General features: G+C 31.4%; 1 protein-coding gene across 5 annotated transcripts in view; it reads left to right on the plus strand.

Moving 5' to 3' along the window:
* LOC126745258 (telomerase-binding protein EST1A-like) overlaps window positions 1-13907 on the plus strand; it is a 216068-nt gene that overhangs the window by 37866 nt on the left and 164295 nt on the right. For all 5 annotated transcript variants that reach the window (XM_050453028.1, XM_050453020.1, XM_050453031.1 and 2 more), the window contains 2 exons: window positions 3564-3880; window positions 9221-9516. In XM_050453028.1, coding sequence (XP_050308985.1) covers window positions 3564-3880; window positions 9221-9516 — 613 coding nt within the window. The remainder of the gene's footprint in view (window positions 1-3563; window positions 3881-9220; window positions 9517-13907) is intronic.

Genomic DNA, 13907 nt, shown 5'->3' on the forward strand with positions numbered 1-13907 from the left:
AGCGTACATGGTCGACAATTAGGTCACTCTCAAAACGTTATGTTACCAAAACATAAAACTGCCTGCCAAATTTCAAGGCTTCTTTCGTTATAACGCAGATAAAATTTATAATACATTGCCTAATAACTTCAAATCCAAACCATCGGTTGTGTCGTTTAGAAAACCGGTCAACCTCAACTTTAGTAACAATTAACCTATTTTAAATTTATAATGAAATTTCATTTCAGAATAGGCTTTTGCTGCTTCTGCTTTCTGATATAGGTTTTTCATTCTTAAGTAACATTTTCATTTTGATTAATTTCTTATTTTTTAAAAAGTATTAATGGGCGTTCATTGTTTTAAGTTAATTGTTTTTATTATTCCTTTTGTTGATAGAGATAGATAGAGTTACCCTGGGCTAGATCTCGCCGTACCTTGGTATGGATTTGTATATAAATTTGTTACTTAATATAAAGATTATTATTACATTATAAAATTATCTTAATGAATCTTAAGATTTATCGGGCAAAAAATCAATTTACTGGTAGCAAAAGATCCTTGGCCAGAATGTTTCGATTTTGATGTATTTATCTGATGAGAATTGATTATATTAATCTAGATAAACACACACAAACATACACTGAGGACGTGCAAGTTGGAACAAATTCATTTAAAATTCAGGGTTGTGTTCGAAAAAAAAAGCGCTCGGATACGTTAATTTTTATTTTTTGTCGCGATTTTTAATTTAAACATGGTTTGACTAATTACGAAATACAGATTTTTTCTAAAGTTTTTTGATTGAATTAATCATTCTCAAAATGACAACAAAACTGTTGGTTTAATTAATTAATTTTTTTTGGTGTAAAGAATGTCCAAATTTGGACACTTTTGTAGATTATGTCGGTTGCTATAAGAGAGCCTTGCGGTCGGATTAATGTGCTACTTTTTTAAAAAAAGAAATATGCCGTTGTCAAGGGTTTGACAGCTGTCATAGTATTTAATATACGAAGTGATTTTAAAAATTTGGATTTTCGGATCCTTTCTTTGAAAAAATAAAAAAATTGGTTTTGTCCGTAGAACAGCACTATATAATTTGTTTGATTCTAATAATTTAGGATTTTGAGACTTAAAAAAACTTATGTTTTTTTAAACGAAACACCCTGTATATTTTAAAATAGAAAAATCAGTTTTACTTTTTCCTTTTTAAAAATATATAATACTATGGACTTATCTTCACAAAAGACGAAATAAGAGACCATTTTTATAAAATTAATATAATTTTTATAGTAGGCCATGATTATGCATTTCTATTGAAATAATTCCGCTTTTTTAAGAAGGCCGTGGAAGAATTACAGACAATTAAAAAACTATTAGTGTTTCCTATATATTTTTAAAAAAGAAGAAATAAAGCGGATTTTTCTATTTAAAAATATACAGGGTGTTCCATTAAAAAATAAAAGTTTTTTTTTATCTTAAAGTTCTTAATCATTACAATAAAACAGAGAACACAATCGTGTTCTACCGAAAAACTTCTCGATAGAATTATAATAGATGAATATAATAGAGTTGATATTATATCTGCTGACAACTGAATTTTTTGAACCAAACATAGTATTGCAGCCATCTGATCCAAATCCTATAAGGTTTGAGTCTGGAATTTTTGCAGATTTTATTAATTCTAATAATTTATTATATATCGATTCTGCAGTAGCCCCGATATTTGCTTCATCATAACTTTTGTTTGAAAAAGATTGTATTAAACTTAAAAACTTAGTAGTTATACTACCCGAGTTTTGGGAAAAGTACCTGACACAAACACAAAGATTTTTGACAGTGCCTACATCAGTGGACTCATCAATTAACAGGCTAAATTTGGTGCATGCTAATTCTTGGATTAACTCTTTAAAGTGTGTTTGCCCTAAAACATTTTTTATCACAGCAGTTACTTTTGTCCGTCCCATTTGAATGCCTTGTGCTATTTTGGAGTCCGGAAAGATATCTTTCATAAGTGGTATAAGATGATCACACAGCTGCATTGGTAAATTATGCTCCGCAAGCATTGCAGCAATTTTAATTTCTGCTGTAGTAGATTCCATTTCATCATTGTTTTTCTTGCCAAAAAGTTCTCTGATCTTGGGTTGATTTTGAGCAAATGCTTGAACATTTGTAATGTGTCTTATTCCCTTACTATGGTTTTTTTATTACGGATATGTCAGCCTGAAACTCTGTGTCACATGCATGACATCGAGTTTTGGTTGGTTTATCTAAAAGAAGTAAGAGAGTAGTCATAAAGTTTTAGGAACAAAATATATTATTTTCCTACCTTTAACAGGTTTGAACCAACCCTGAAACGACTTATCTAATTCCCAATCCTTTCGATAGCTTTGGGGTCTATTTGCTCGTCTATTTTTATTTCCAAACTTGTTTTAAGTTTCTTCACTATTTTCATCTTCGGATTCAGAATCAGAAATATTTATATGTTTTCGTTTTAAGCCGGAGTTGGAGGTCATAATCTTATAATAATTATCGAAGCTTTATTCTTTAGTTCTATTTCACCCCCAACGCCCAACAGCCAAAAGCAAACAAAAATAATAACAAAACAACTTAACTTCAAATAATAAAAACAAATGACGGACTGTTGATGTTGACGTTTAGAAGGGTTGTGTCTTAATGTAGTTTTGTGTTTAATGGGATTTTTCATGTACATTTCGCATTTTACTGCGAAATTGTTCATATCATATTATTATAAAAAATAATCATAGAAATTTATAAAACCCAAAAAAAAAAACAAAATTATGGTACAACTATGGTACATTTCTGATTATGGTACAAATTATGGAGCAAGCAAAAAATGTTGCAAAATTATGGCACAATTCCATAATTATGGTATGTCTGGCAACACTGAGAACAACGCTCTGTCTTTTTACAAAAACCAAAGAAACAATAGTCCGCTGCAAGCGTCCCATTGTCATGTTTTGACAGAGGTCTAAAATAGTCCGCGAACTTAATAGACTACATATTGTGGTTAGGCAACAAGCTTCGCAAATACATTGACAACTTCTAACAGTCATGTAACCATGTTCCTGTTATTACAGACTTCCATATGTATCCTATGCACATATTAGCCTATTCCATATAAATATATATATATATATATTTTGGGTTTTCAACGTTTGGAAATGTTGGATAAGTCCTACGACGACCCCGTTCTATGGAAAAGCGCACAAAAGTATTTCGCACAAATCAGTTCATCTGATTTCGAAGATAAAACGCTGTTTTAAATGTTTCATTTAAAACAATTTATTTTGGTCTCAGTATATTTGTTTTTTATTCAAGTATCGTTCTTATATTCGTTTTCTCATAAGTTTTGTGCAATTTTTTTTATTTTCTTATAGACATTTGAATAAAATGTACACATTTACTACGGTAAATTTTAAAGCAAAATATATTTAAATTTAAAAGATGAACTACTGGGTTAGGGATCAAGAGTAAACTAACCCCCCAAAAAAAAAATTGGGAAATATAAGCAATGCTTTGATTTATTTGTTTTATTAATATTAATAATCAACTTGTTTTTTTTCTAGTGAAGACTTTAAATCCTGCCATTTCGGCGACCTTCTAAGGGACATCAAATTAGCAGACACAGAATTACAATTTATAATGAACAACGGATTGCTGCTGGTCGATTATGAAACGGTGGACAACTTAAGGCAATTTTTAAAAAGTGCACTGGAAGATTTACTTTGTAAGGCCCTAAAGTTCTGCCAAACGGAGAATGTGGAGCAACATTTATGGAGGATTTTATACCATAACATAATCGAATTGACTAGGAAAGCTATTATTGATGATCCCGGGAATAAACAGCAGTACAAAGGATTTTTACTGTATCTTATTGATGAAGGTATGAGAAGTTTATTGTAATTATGTCGCATATCTTTGTTAATCCCGGCCAAGAGACAGTTTATTTTACTACTATGACTACCATAAGCTTTTGTTTAATCCATGATAACGTAATATGACATGCTAAGATAATAATAATTTTATTAGTTTTATAATCCAGTAGTTATAGTCGTATTCATAGAAATACTTATTGTGCAAAGTACATTCTTAACTATACAAAACACAAAGGGTGGTATTCGCGTGTAGCGATCTTCCATAACACTGGATCAAATAAAATACATCTAAAAAATACAAATGTATAGAATTTTACACAAAAGGTTAAAACTTTTACAATAATATTTAGGTAAAACTTTTACATGGAAAGAGACCTATATAATTGTGGTAGCTTAATAAATTGTTGTGGATAGCCTATTTTGTTCAAATAATTTTAAATATTTGGGTGTAAAGGAGTATTGACTAGACTTGACTATAAGTTGGTAAAATTTATTGAGAAATTTAATACCTCTATATGCAAAACAGTATTTAATCTTGACTGTTTGTGCAGGAATATGAAAAGTTGAATTGAAATGCCTTAAATGAATGGCATGTATGCAAAGAACTTCTTTGAATTAGGAATTGCGGCAGGAGTGTATTTTTTTATAATTTTATGGATAAACAAAGAAAAGTGAAGTTTTTCACGATAGTTATATTTTTAGTGGGCATTAGATAGACATAACTGAGTTATGCGGTCAAATTCGCGGTCCCCATGTATACAGGGTATCCCGGAAAATGTCAGAAATCTCTCGGATTCAGGTAGAAACTAAAAAATGTCCCGATACGAAGATACGGCCCCTTAAAGACGCTGCTGGAAATCGGTTTTTCTTGAATAATTTAAAAGTACTTGGTATAATTTTACGTGATAAACACCACTAAGGACCTCTTAAAAAGGAGCCCTTAAAACATATTTAATTTATTACACACTTAAATTTTTAATATGGATAGCTATATTAAATACTTCAAAAGTGATTCAAGAAAAACTAATTTCCAGTGGCGTCTTTAAGGGGTCGTATCTTCGTAGGGAGGGAATAACTAAAGGAATATACAACAGGAAATAAACTAAACAATTTTTTTTTATAGGAAAGTTCCATATTATTTTTTTATTTCCTACCTGAATTCGAGAGATTTCCCACATTTTCCGGGACACCTTGTATAACGCATGCATGTATTTTGTGCTAATTAAATTGTCCTCCAATACTCACTGGTAAGATAATGATAATAATTAATATTCCAGTAGTCTACCTAAGGATAAATAATAATGATTTAATCAGCAGCATCTTTGTATATTGTGGGAGAATATATTTAAATTCATATATAGATTTCACTGTTATGTAAGCAAAAGTAAGCTATTCCGTACATGTAATTGAAATTTAAAAAAAAAAAAAATCAAATACAAATCCCAAGTTCCGGATGTGTTCAACAGACCGCATAATGTCTTCATTTATGTGAAAGCAAGATAGAACATTTAGATTCCGTTCAGATCCCTATTAACAACAGTTAATATCCTTGATGAGTCCATGAGGTTTAAAAAAGTAGAATATCAGCGATGTAGATGATAAAGATTAATGGTTGTTGAAGTGTTTTTTGTTGTTGGAGTTTTCCCCAGTTTCAATTTTCCTCCTTAGATTTAGATATGAAGAAAACCACCTACATGCTTCAGTGGAAAAACCAAAAAAGTAAGAATTCTACGTAAGCATATTAACCCATTAATACCTAGCGTCCCTTATAAGGGACCAGCAAATTCCTTGCGATAAAAAAAAAGTGGGGATACATCGACCACTTAGTTGCAGAGCGTATTTAGCAGACTTGATTCGACGTGTCAGGTGTTTTTGTTTTCTATTTCTCGCGAAATTATCTATGTGTTATTGAAAATGGATCCCTCCGTCTACTCTACTAGGGGTCAAGGCTAAGTTTCATTTTATGGATGTGTAAATAAACATGTTCCGCATTGATTACTAATTGAATCTTTATAAATAATTATCAAAGAAAATAGTAAAGGTCATCGAACCCCTGATTTTGTAACCGCGTGTAAAATACGTTACTACATATGTTGTGTCCCTTATAAGGGACGCTAAGCGCTATGTCTCCTATATTGCAGATTGACCTTAGCTCAACTAATGGACTGTTTAGAGGAGGATGACGACTTGCCGGAATCTAACATCTATATTTTACCTCCAGATGATGAAAATGAGACCGAAGTTGATAGCGACGAATCTGACGACGATCATGCAGCGAATATAAATCACCTACCTCGCGGAATCCTATCTCAGGAATGTGAAATAGCTTACGTAAATGACTCTGACGATTCTGGCAAGAAATTCAGAAAAACCTAAAAGGCAATAACAATACAAAGCAACAAATAGAGTACGCGTACCAAAAATCAAGATGGCGGGAGTCTGATCCTTATACTGGCCGAGTAAATAATAGTGACCTTGTGATTGTCTGCAGCCCTAGTGAACCATCACAGGATGCAAAAAATGCAACTACCCCGGTTGATTTTTTCAAATTGTTTTTCAATGAAGAACTTTTGACGTTGATTATTACGGAAAGTAATAGGTATGCACGGCAAAAAAATGTAGAACTAAATTTTACTCTGGACGAACTGCATATGGTACTAGGAGCGTTTCTTTTATCGGAATATAGAAAATATCCAAACAGAAGACTATTGGTCGAGTGAAGAAGATATCCCAAAAATATTACAAAACAGCATGCGTCGTAATCGGTTTGAGACTCTACTAAAGTATATTCACTTTAATGACTATTCAAAATTACCCCAAGACGACAGGCTATATAAATTAAGACCCTTGATAGATCATCTAAACCTGAATTTTAGAACACACAATAGCTTTGATGAGCATTTATCCATTGACGAGAGATGTAATACTATCTTTACTAGAGCAAGTCGAATTACCTTCAGGTAAGGGTTATAAAATTTTTATGGATAATTACTTTACAGGCCTTCCTCTCTTTGACTATTTATCGAAAAACAATTATTGTTAAATAAGTTTAATATAAGTTTATAAGAGTCGTTTAGAGAAATGTCCGGTAAAAATTAAGAAGGAATGGAATAATTAGCAAAGGGGAAGCTATAAGTATTATCGAAATGACACCAGCATGCTCGTACAATGGAAAGATAATAAAGTTGTTTCTGTTGCATCCAATTTTGAAACCACTGAAGTAACTAGCACACTTCGTTGGGATAGGGTCACCCGATCTAAGAAGACCGTTCCTCAGCCGAAAATAGTAGCCAACTATAATAAATATATGGGTGGTGTGGACAAATTAGATGGTCTTGTTGCGGCTTATAGATCAAGATTTCGACAAAGGAAATGGTATTGGCCACTAGTCTTATATTTATTAGATGTATCTGTTGTGAATGCTTGATTACTTATGCGAAAATTGAAAACAAATCATCCTGACTTTGTTAGTTTATTGGCGTTTCGACGATACATATCGCTAAGTTTTTTGAAAAGTTTTGGTATTAAACCCCTGCAAGGAAAAACCAGAGTGCCTCGACCATTACATGACGTACGATTCGATAATATTGGGCATCTGATAGTCTACAATGAAACCGACCGCCGATGTGCCCTATGTGGAAAAAAAAGTCAATTCATCTGCGAAAAGTGTAACATTGCATCGCATTCTAAAATTTGTTTCAAAGTTTACCATGAGAACTAAAATATACTGTAATTATATACAAAACATAATAAACATGTTATCTTACTTTAATTATTTTTTTTCCTTTTGCCCAGCGTCCCTCTAAAGGGACACCCTAAAACAAGTGAATTAGAACTTAATAAACATTTTTTTTTAATGTTTATTAGACCCATAATAAGGTATTTTTTCTAATTATAATTTAAAAATAAAACAAAAACTAACTTTGGGCACTAATGGGTTAACATCGTTAATAAGGTCAAAAGCGTTACTGTAATCCAAGAGTACAAGACATGATACTTCGGAAACATCCACATTTTTATAAATGTCACTGGTTATCTCAGCAAGGGCAGTTGCGGTGCTATGACGAGCTCTGGAATCCAAGTCTCTTGGAAGCCATAAATTCATTCACTATATCAGAAAACAGTAGGTCAAGCATTTTCCTAAGAATCGATATAATGGATATTGGTCTACCGTCATTCAGTGAGGTGATTTTAGCAGCTTTGAGAAGTGGAAGAAATTGTGCGAAGATGTATTCGTACGCATTTTATTCGTTGAAGTACAATTATAATTTTTTCATAGAAAGATGTCTCTTTGCTACATATTCAAACGTACCAAGTAGAAATTAAACATCTAAAGTAGTTTTCAAAATATAATCACACCCTTATCTTTTTAACAAAGCATTTTTCGAATATAATTTACATTACAAACTGATATAATTTTAAGATTTCTTATCTGCCATTTATTATATTTAAGAATATTACGAAATTGAAAAGCAGTTGTTGTGGGGAATATAGTGTCAGATGACTAAAACTGTATAGGCTCTCTATCTACTGCAATGATCTTATGACTTATATTGGCAAAATGGCCAGTAATTTCATTAAAATTTTTTATATTATGTGCAATATCAAAACATATTTTGGAATTTTGAATAGCGAAAGACAAATAATGTTTCAGATCGAGATAATAATTTTTAGCTGACAAAGTAAGTGTGTGTTAGTGCTTCTTATATGTTTTCCTTTTATGTTTAATAATTTCTTTACTCCTGTTAGTTATGTAAGGTTTATATTGTGTTCTACATCGAATTGTTTTGACTTTGGCAAATTCATTAAAAACCGTGTTTAGCTTGAGCCGCTCTAGGGATTCATCTACTGATTCATGTGAAAATACAGAATTGAAGTCAATATTATCCATGGAAGGGTTAAATAAGCTTTTGGAATTTTTAAAGAATCCTGGGGAAAAATATAAAATAGAATAGAAAAATTTTTGATCAACAACTTTAGTTATTAGTTTTTATACTTTATCATTAGTCCAGTAGTTTTAAAGCTATGAATCAAAATATTTGTCAAATTGAGGTTTCTTAAAAAGATTACTCACACAAAAAAATATGAATAAAATTTTAGTCCTTTATAATTTATGACTAAAATTAAAATTATTAAATAGAAAACTTTCAGTCATTATACTTTTTTTCATTAGTCAAAATTTTCTCAAAAAAAAAAAACATCACTCTTAAAAATAATTAAAATAAGGGTAAAAATTGATCAGTTTAAATTCTTCGGCCTATTTCAAAACAGCAATATCCCCTAAGACCATACATTTTACAGAAGTATACTTTGCCTCTAAATTATTTCTTGGAATTGTTTTTTTGTAGGTACCAAATACTTCGAAAGGCTTATCGGCACCCTAGAAGACACTTACAATTTCAAAGTGAGCAGCTATGTGGGAAATAACAGCATGTCCCAGCATAAAGGCTTAGGTTTTACGGGATTAGCGTTAGTTTCCGCCCAAAAACTCTTCTTATTTTTGGGAGATTTGGGCCGTTATAGGGAAGAAGTCAACGAAACATCCAATTACGGCAAATGCAGACAGTGGTATATAAAGGCTCACGAAATTAACCCTAAAAATGGAAGACCTTATAATCAGCTGGCTGTGCTGGCAGTGTATTCGGTAAGTTTCGTTTTTGAACTAAAAACGTATTTTATAAAGGTTAAGCAAGGTTGTCATTCAAGATGTCGTTCATCCCACAAAAAAATTAAAAGCATCTATAAACCAATGTATTACGCATAGTAATGTTAAGTATTTTATCATTATTAAGTATTTTTATTTATTGCCTAAAATAGATAAATATTTATGAAATACCCTTTATTTTAAATAAATTGTAGGTGTCTAAATATGATTTTGTCTATCGAAGTTTTAACTTTTTGCATGTACTTAACATAGATGCCAACAGATGTATTGTTTCTAATATTTTTTATTATTTTTGTCAGTACCATGAAGTTAATGTTTATCCGAATTTTTAAACTTGTTTTATATAGTTCTGATAGGTTTTTAATACTTATTAAGATTAGAAGTTTATGATTTCTGTATTTTTTAGTACTTGATTAGGGCTACTATATTAAGAGTACGCATTTTCTTTATGTTATACAATTAATTTATTTATTCATTTAAAGGCTTTATTGATTTAACAATTACATAATATCGTGCTTATCGATTGTCTTCAATGACGAATTTGTAAAAACTTAAACAAGGATCGCTTTTTCCACTTTTTTCCAAAATGACAGCATTATAAATTATTCAAATCAACCTTTTTGTTGTTATTGACCACAACATTATGTTTCAGAATTTTCGCAGCTTTCATTGGACAATTTGGCTCTCAAATTGATAATATTTTCAGCAATTTGGCTAAATGTCAGGTAACAAGTAATACATTATTCTCAAATATATCAGATCATGATGGTCAGAAACTCCATATAGAAATACCTAAAGAGAGTAAAAAGCCAGTATTTATAAAGAAACGTTCATACACAGAAAACAACATTAAGAAGTTTAATGATCTTTTAACACATGAATCCTGGGAAGATGTATATAACTGCACTGAAGTCGATCTAAAATATGATTGCTTTATAATATTTTCTGTTACTATTTTAATGTAACATTTCCTCTAAGTAGCCACAGAATAAAGGATCCTGATAAAAAATGGGTAAACTCTGAAATTAAAAATTATTCTAGTCATATTAAAGATCTGTATGTATGGTACAAGGAAACAAATAGTGAGGCAGCTTATAATCAATATAAAAAAGAAAAAAAAGAATATAAAAAATTTATTTCAAACTATAAAACTTCTTTAAATGAAAACAAGATTATCTGTTCAAATAATAAAACTAAAACTGCTTGGACTATTTTCAATCAATGCTCAAATAAGTCAAAGTCATCTAAACCTGTCACCCTAAATTCTAGCAATAATGAAATTATTGAAAATTTGGATGAGATAGCCAACATATTTTTGAAGAAATTTAATGCTTCATCTCTTACTCCTTCAATTTCTGGTCAATTGCCTAAAGGAAGTCACATCCCCACTATTTTCCTCTTTCTCGCAGATTCAAAGGAAGTTCAGCATATTCTATCGGCCTTGACAAATAAATACTCTGCAGGTCTTGATGAAATACCAATAAACATACTCAAAAAAGCTAGTCACCATATAGATGTGCCTCTAGCTCACATAATAAATGCCTGCCTGCACATGGGAATCTTTCCATCTAAACTAAAAACGGCGAAAGTTCTTCCAATTTTTAAAAATAAGGGTGATGAGCTGGATGTAGAAAACTATCGACCAATATCTCTCCTTTCTTCAATATCAAAAATCTTTGAGCGAGTCATTTATATCCGTATTATAAACTTTTTAAAAAGGCAAACTATTCTTTACCCAGTCTGGTTTTAGGCCCAATCATTCCAGTTGGCAGTTTTCAAGCTTATATCCTTTGTGATTGGAAATGTTGACAAAAATGAAAAAGTTGCCGGACTCTTTTTCGATTTATCGAAAGCATTCGACACAATCAACCATGGTCTGATGCTGTCAATCCTTGAAAATTGTGGACTGAGGGGAAACTGCGCCAGACTTATAGCCTCTTATTTAGATCAGAGGGAACAAACAGTTTGCCTTGGCTCTGGTAATGGTACATATGTTTACTCAGCGTCATCCTTGGTGGTACAGGGAGTGCCTCAGGGTTCAATTCTAGGCCCAGTACTATTCATATTATATGTAAATGGTCTCAGTGAGTGTTTTCCAGGGTGTTTTATCAACCAATATGCTGATGACACTTCCATAATCTTGTCAGAACATCTGATTGAAGAACTATCTGTCAGAGCTTCTCAGGTGGTAGAGAGGATGCAGGAGTGATGTGACAATCATGCTCTGAAGCTAAATGCTGATAAAACCGGGCTACTGACATTCTCCAAAACTTTACCTCAAAATTCCCTACTAGTAAAGTTTGAAAAAAAGTCTCTTCGAGAGGTAGCTTCCTTAAAATTCCTTGGTATACAAATTGACTCCTGTCTCACATGGGTCCCACACATAGACACTCTTGGCAAAAAACTAAATAGTTTCTGCGCGTTAATAAGGCGTCTACGAGAAGAGATTTCCCTAAATTGTCTGAAGCAACTTTACTATGCATCGGTCCAATCTCTAATCACTTATAGTGTGATGTTTTGGGGATCTTCAACTGACGCCTTGTCAGTCTTTATAGCACAAAAACACATCATAACATGCATGCTCAGACTCACACCACAAACGTCTTGTAGGACTTATTTTACTAAGCTTGGTCTACTTACTGTTCCAGCTCTGTACATTCTTATGTTAGCTATTTTTGCAAAGAAACACCTGCATCTTTTCCAAACTAATGAAGATCATTATGCTGAGGGTATGTCTATTGTGACAACGGGGAGAACTAAACTGAGTGTCCCAACTCATCACTCTGCCTTTTTTTAAAGATCTCCTGCCTTTGCTGCTATTAAAACATATAATAGATTACCTCTCGCCCTAAGGCAAGAGAAAAATATCATGAAGTTTAGGAAAGACACTACAAGGTATCTGTTGGGCAAGTGTATCTATAGTTTCGATTTACAATTTTAAATGTGTATTATGATTAATATTAAGGGTTTGTTTACTAATTTATTTATCTTCATAATGTATCATACTTGAGATATAAGTGGTAAGGTAATGCACCCATTATTATGTCCAACATTATCTTTTTGTTCTTACTATTTTTATTAGCAGTATGTACTGTGTGGATGTTATCAAATTTTAATTTTGTTTGTTTTGTGACGTTGCTTTTGTCTATTTTAATTAGATCTTGAAAGCAATAAAGAAATTATTATTATTATTATTATTATTATTATTATTATTATTGTTGTTCCAATGTTTTTTTGTGGTATTAATATAGCAACATCCTAGTTATATAATAATAATTTATGCAGATATTACATTTATAAATTATAACATTAATAACACAAACAAAAATAATCTCTTTAGTCTTTAATACTGCCCATACAGCCTTTTTCTAAAATTTACAGGGAAGCCAATAAAAACTTATGAAAATTTATTGCACGTGTTTTTTATATAGGCCCTGTACCAATGCATCATCATAATATAATGGGTTTAAAGTTGAAATGAACCAAGTCCATAAAATGTTATTTAAAAAAGAAATAGGTCAAGTTTTTTTCCTGCCAATGTAATAACATTTGGTAATATTTTTTTAATTTTAATTTTTATTTCTAAATATAGAATTAGACTCTACTTCTTTTCTTTTCGTACCCTCTTTCTTTTATAAGGTAAAATATATAATTTTTGGACTTGATCCAATAAATTTGAGCCCTTTTCTATCACTGTTATTGACCTATAATGGTTTAAAAAAATTTTAGCTTGTTAAATTATCTCTTTCCTTTCTTTCCTTTAAAAGAATATAACATACACAAGCTATCCTCCATATGTGGAGCTAGGCACCTTCTAATGAATTCATATACATTTGTACCGCCTTGATGAATAAAATATGATACCTAAAATATAAATTAAGTTGTTTAAAGAGCAAGTACTTTTACCTCATATATTTACCAATTCCCCGTAACATTCTCGGGATAATAAAAAATCTTCCAGTTTATTTATATCTTCTTCAATGTCATAGTCATAATCTTTAAGTACAAATTACTTTTTTCTAAAATGGTCATATGTGTGGTTGATGTAGCTGTTTCTGAGTCAACAGGCGATCAACTTTTGCATGCAGATCTAACAGAAGCGATTGCATGTTACGCATTAACCGTGGGTTGCACCTGTTGTTTACTGCAATTGCGGGTGAACCGGTGGTTGTAGCATCTATAAATAATATAATGTAATATGACCATTCACTCCGAGAATACTACTAAATGTAACAACAAACTAATAGTTTATGTTTTAAACGTGGGTAATTTTGACAAAAATCCTCGTCGTCAATTTTCTGTTTGGGGTAAATCTGAACACCCAAATAAAAGTCAAAAGTAATACTTTTAAAACTATTTATTTGGAACCT

The sequence above is a fragment of the Anthonomus grandis genome, chromosome 1, assembly GCF_022605725.1.
Source record: "Anthonomus grandis grandis chromosome 1, icAntGran1.3, whole genome shotgun sequence".
Taxonomy (NCBI): domain Eukaryota; kingdom Metazoa; phylum Arthropoda; class Insecta; order Coleoptera; family Curculionidae; genus Anthonomus; species Anthonomus grandis.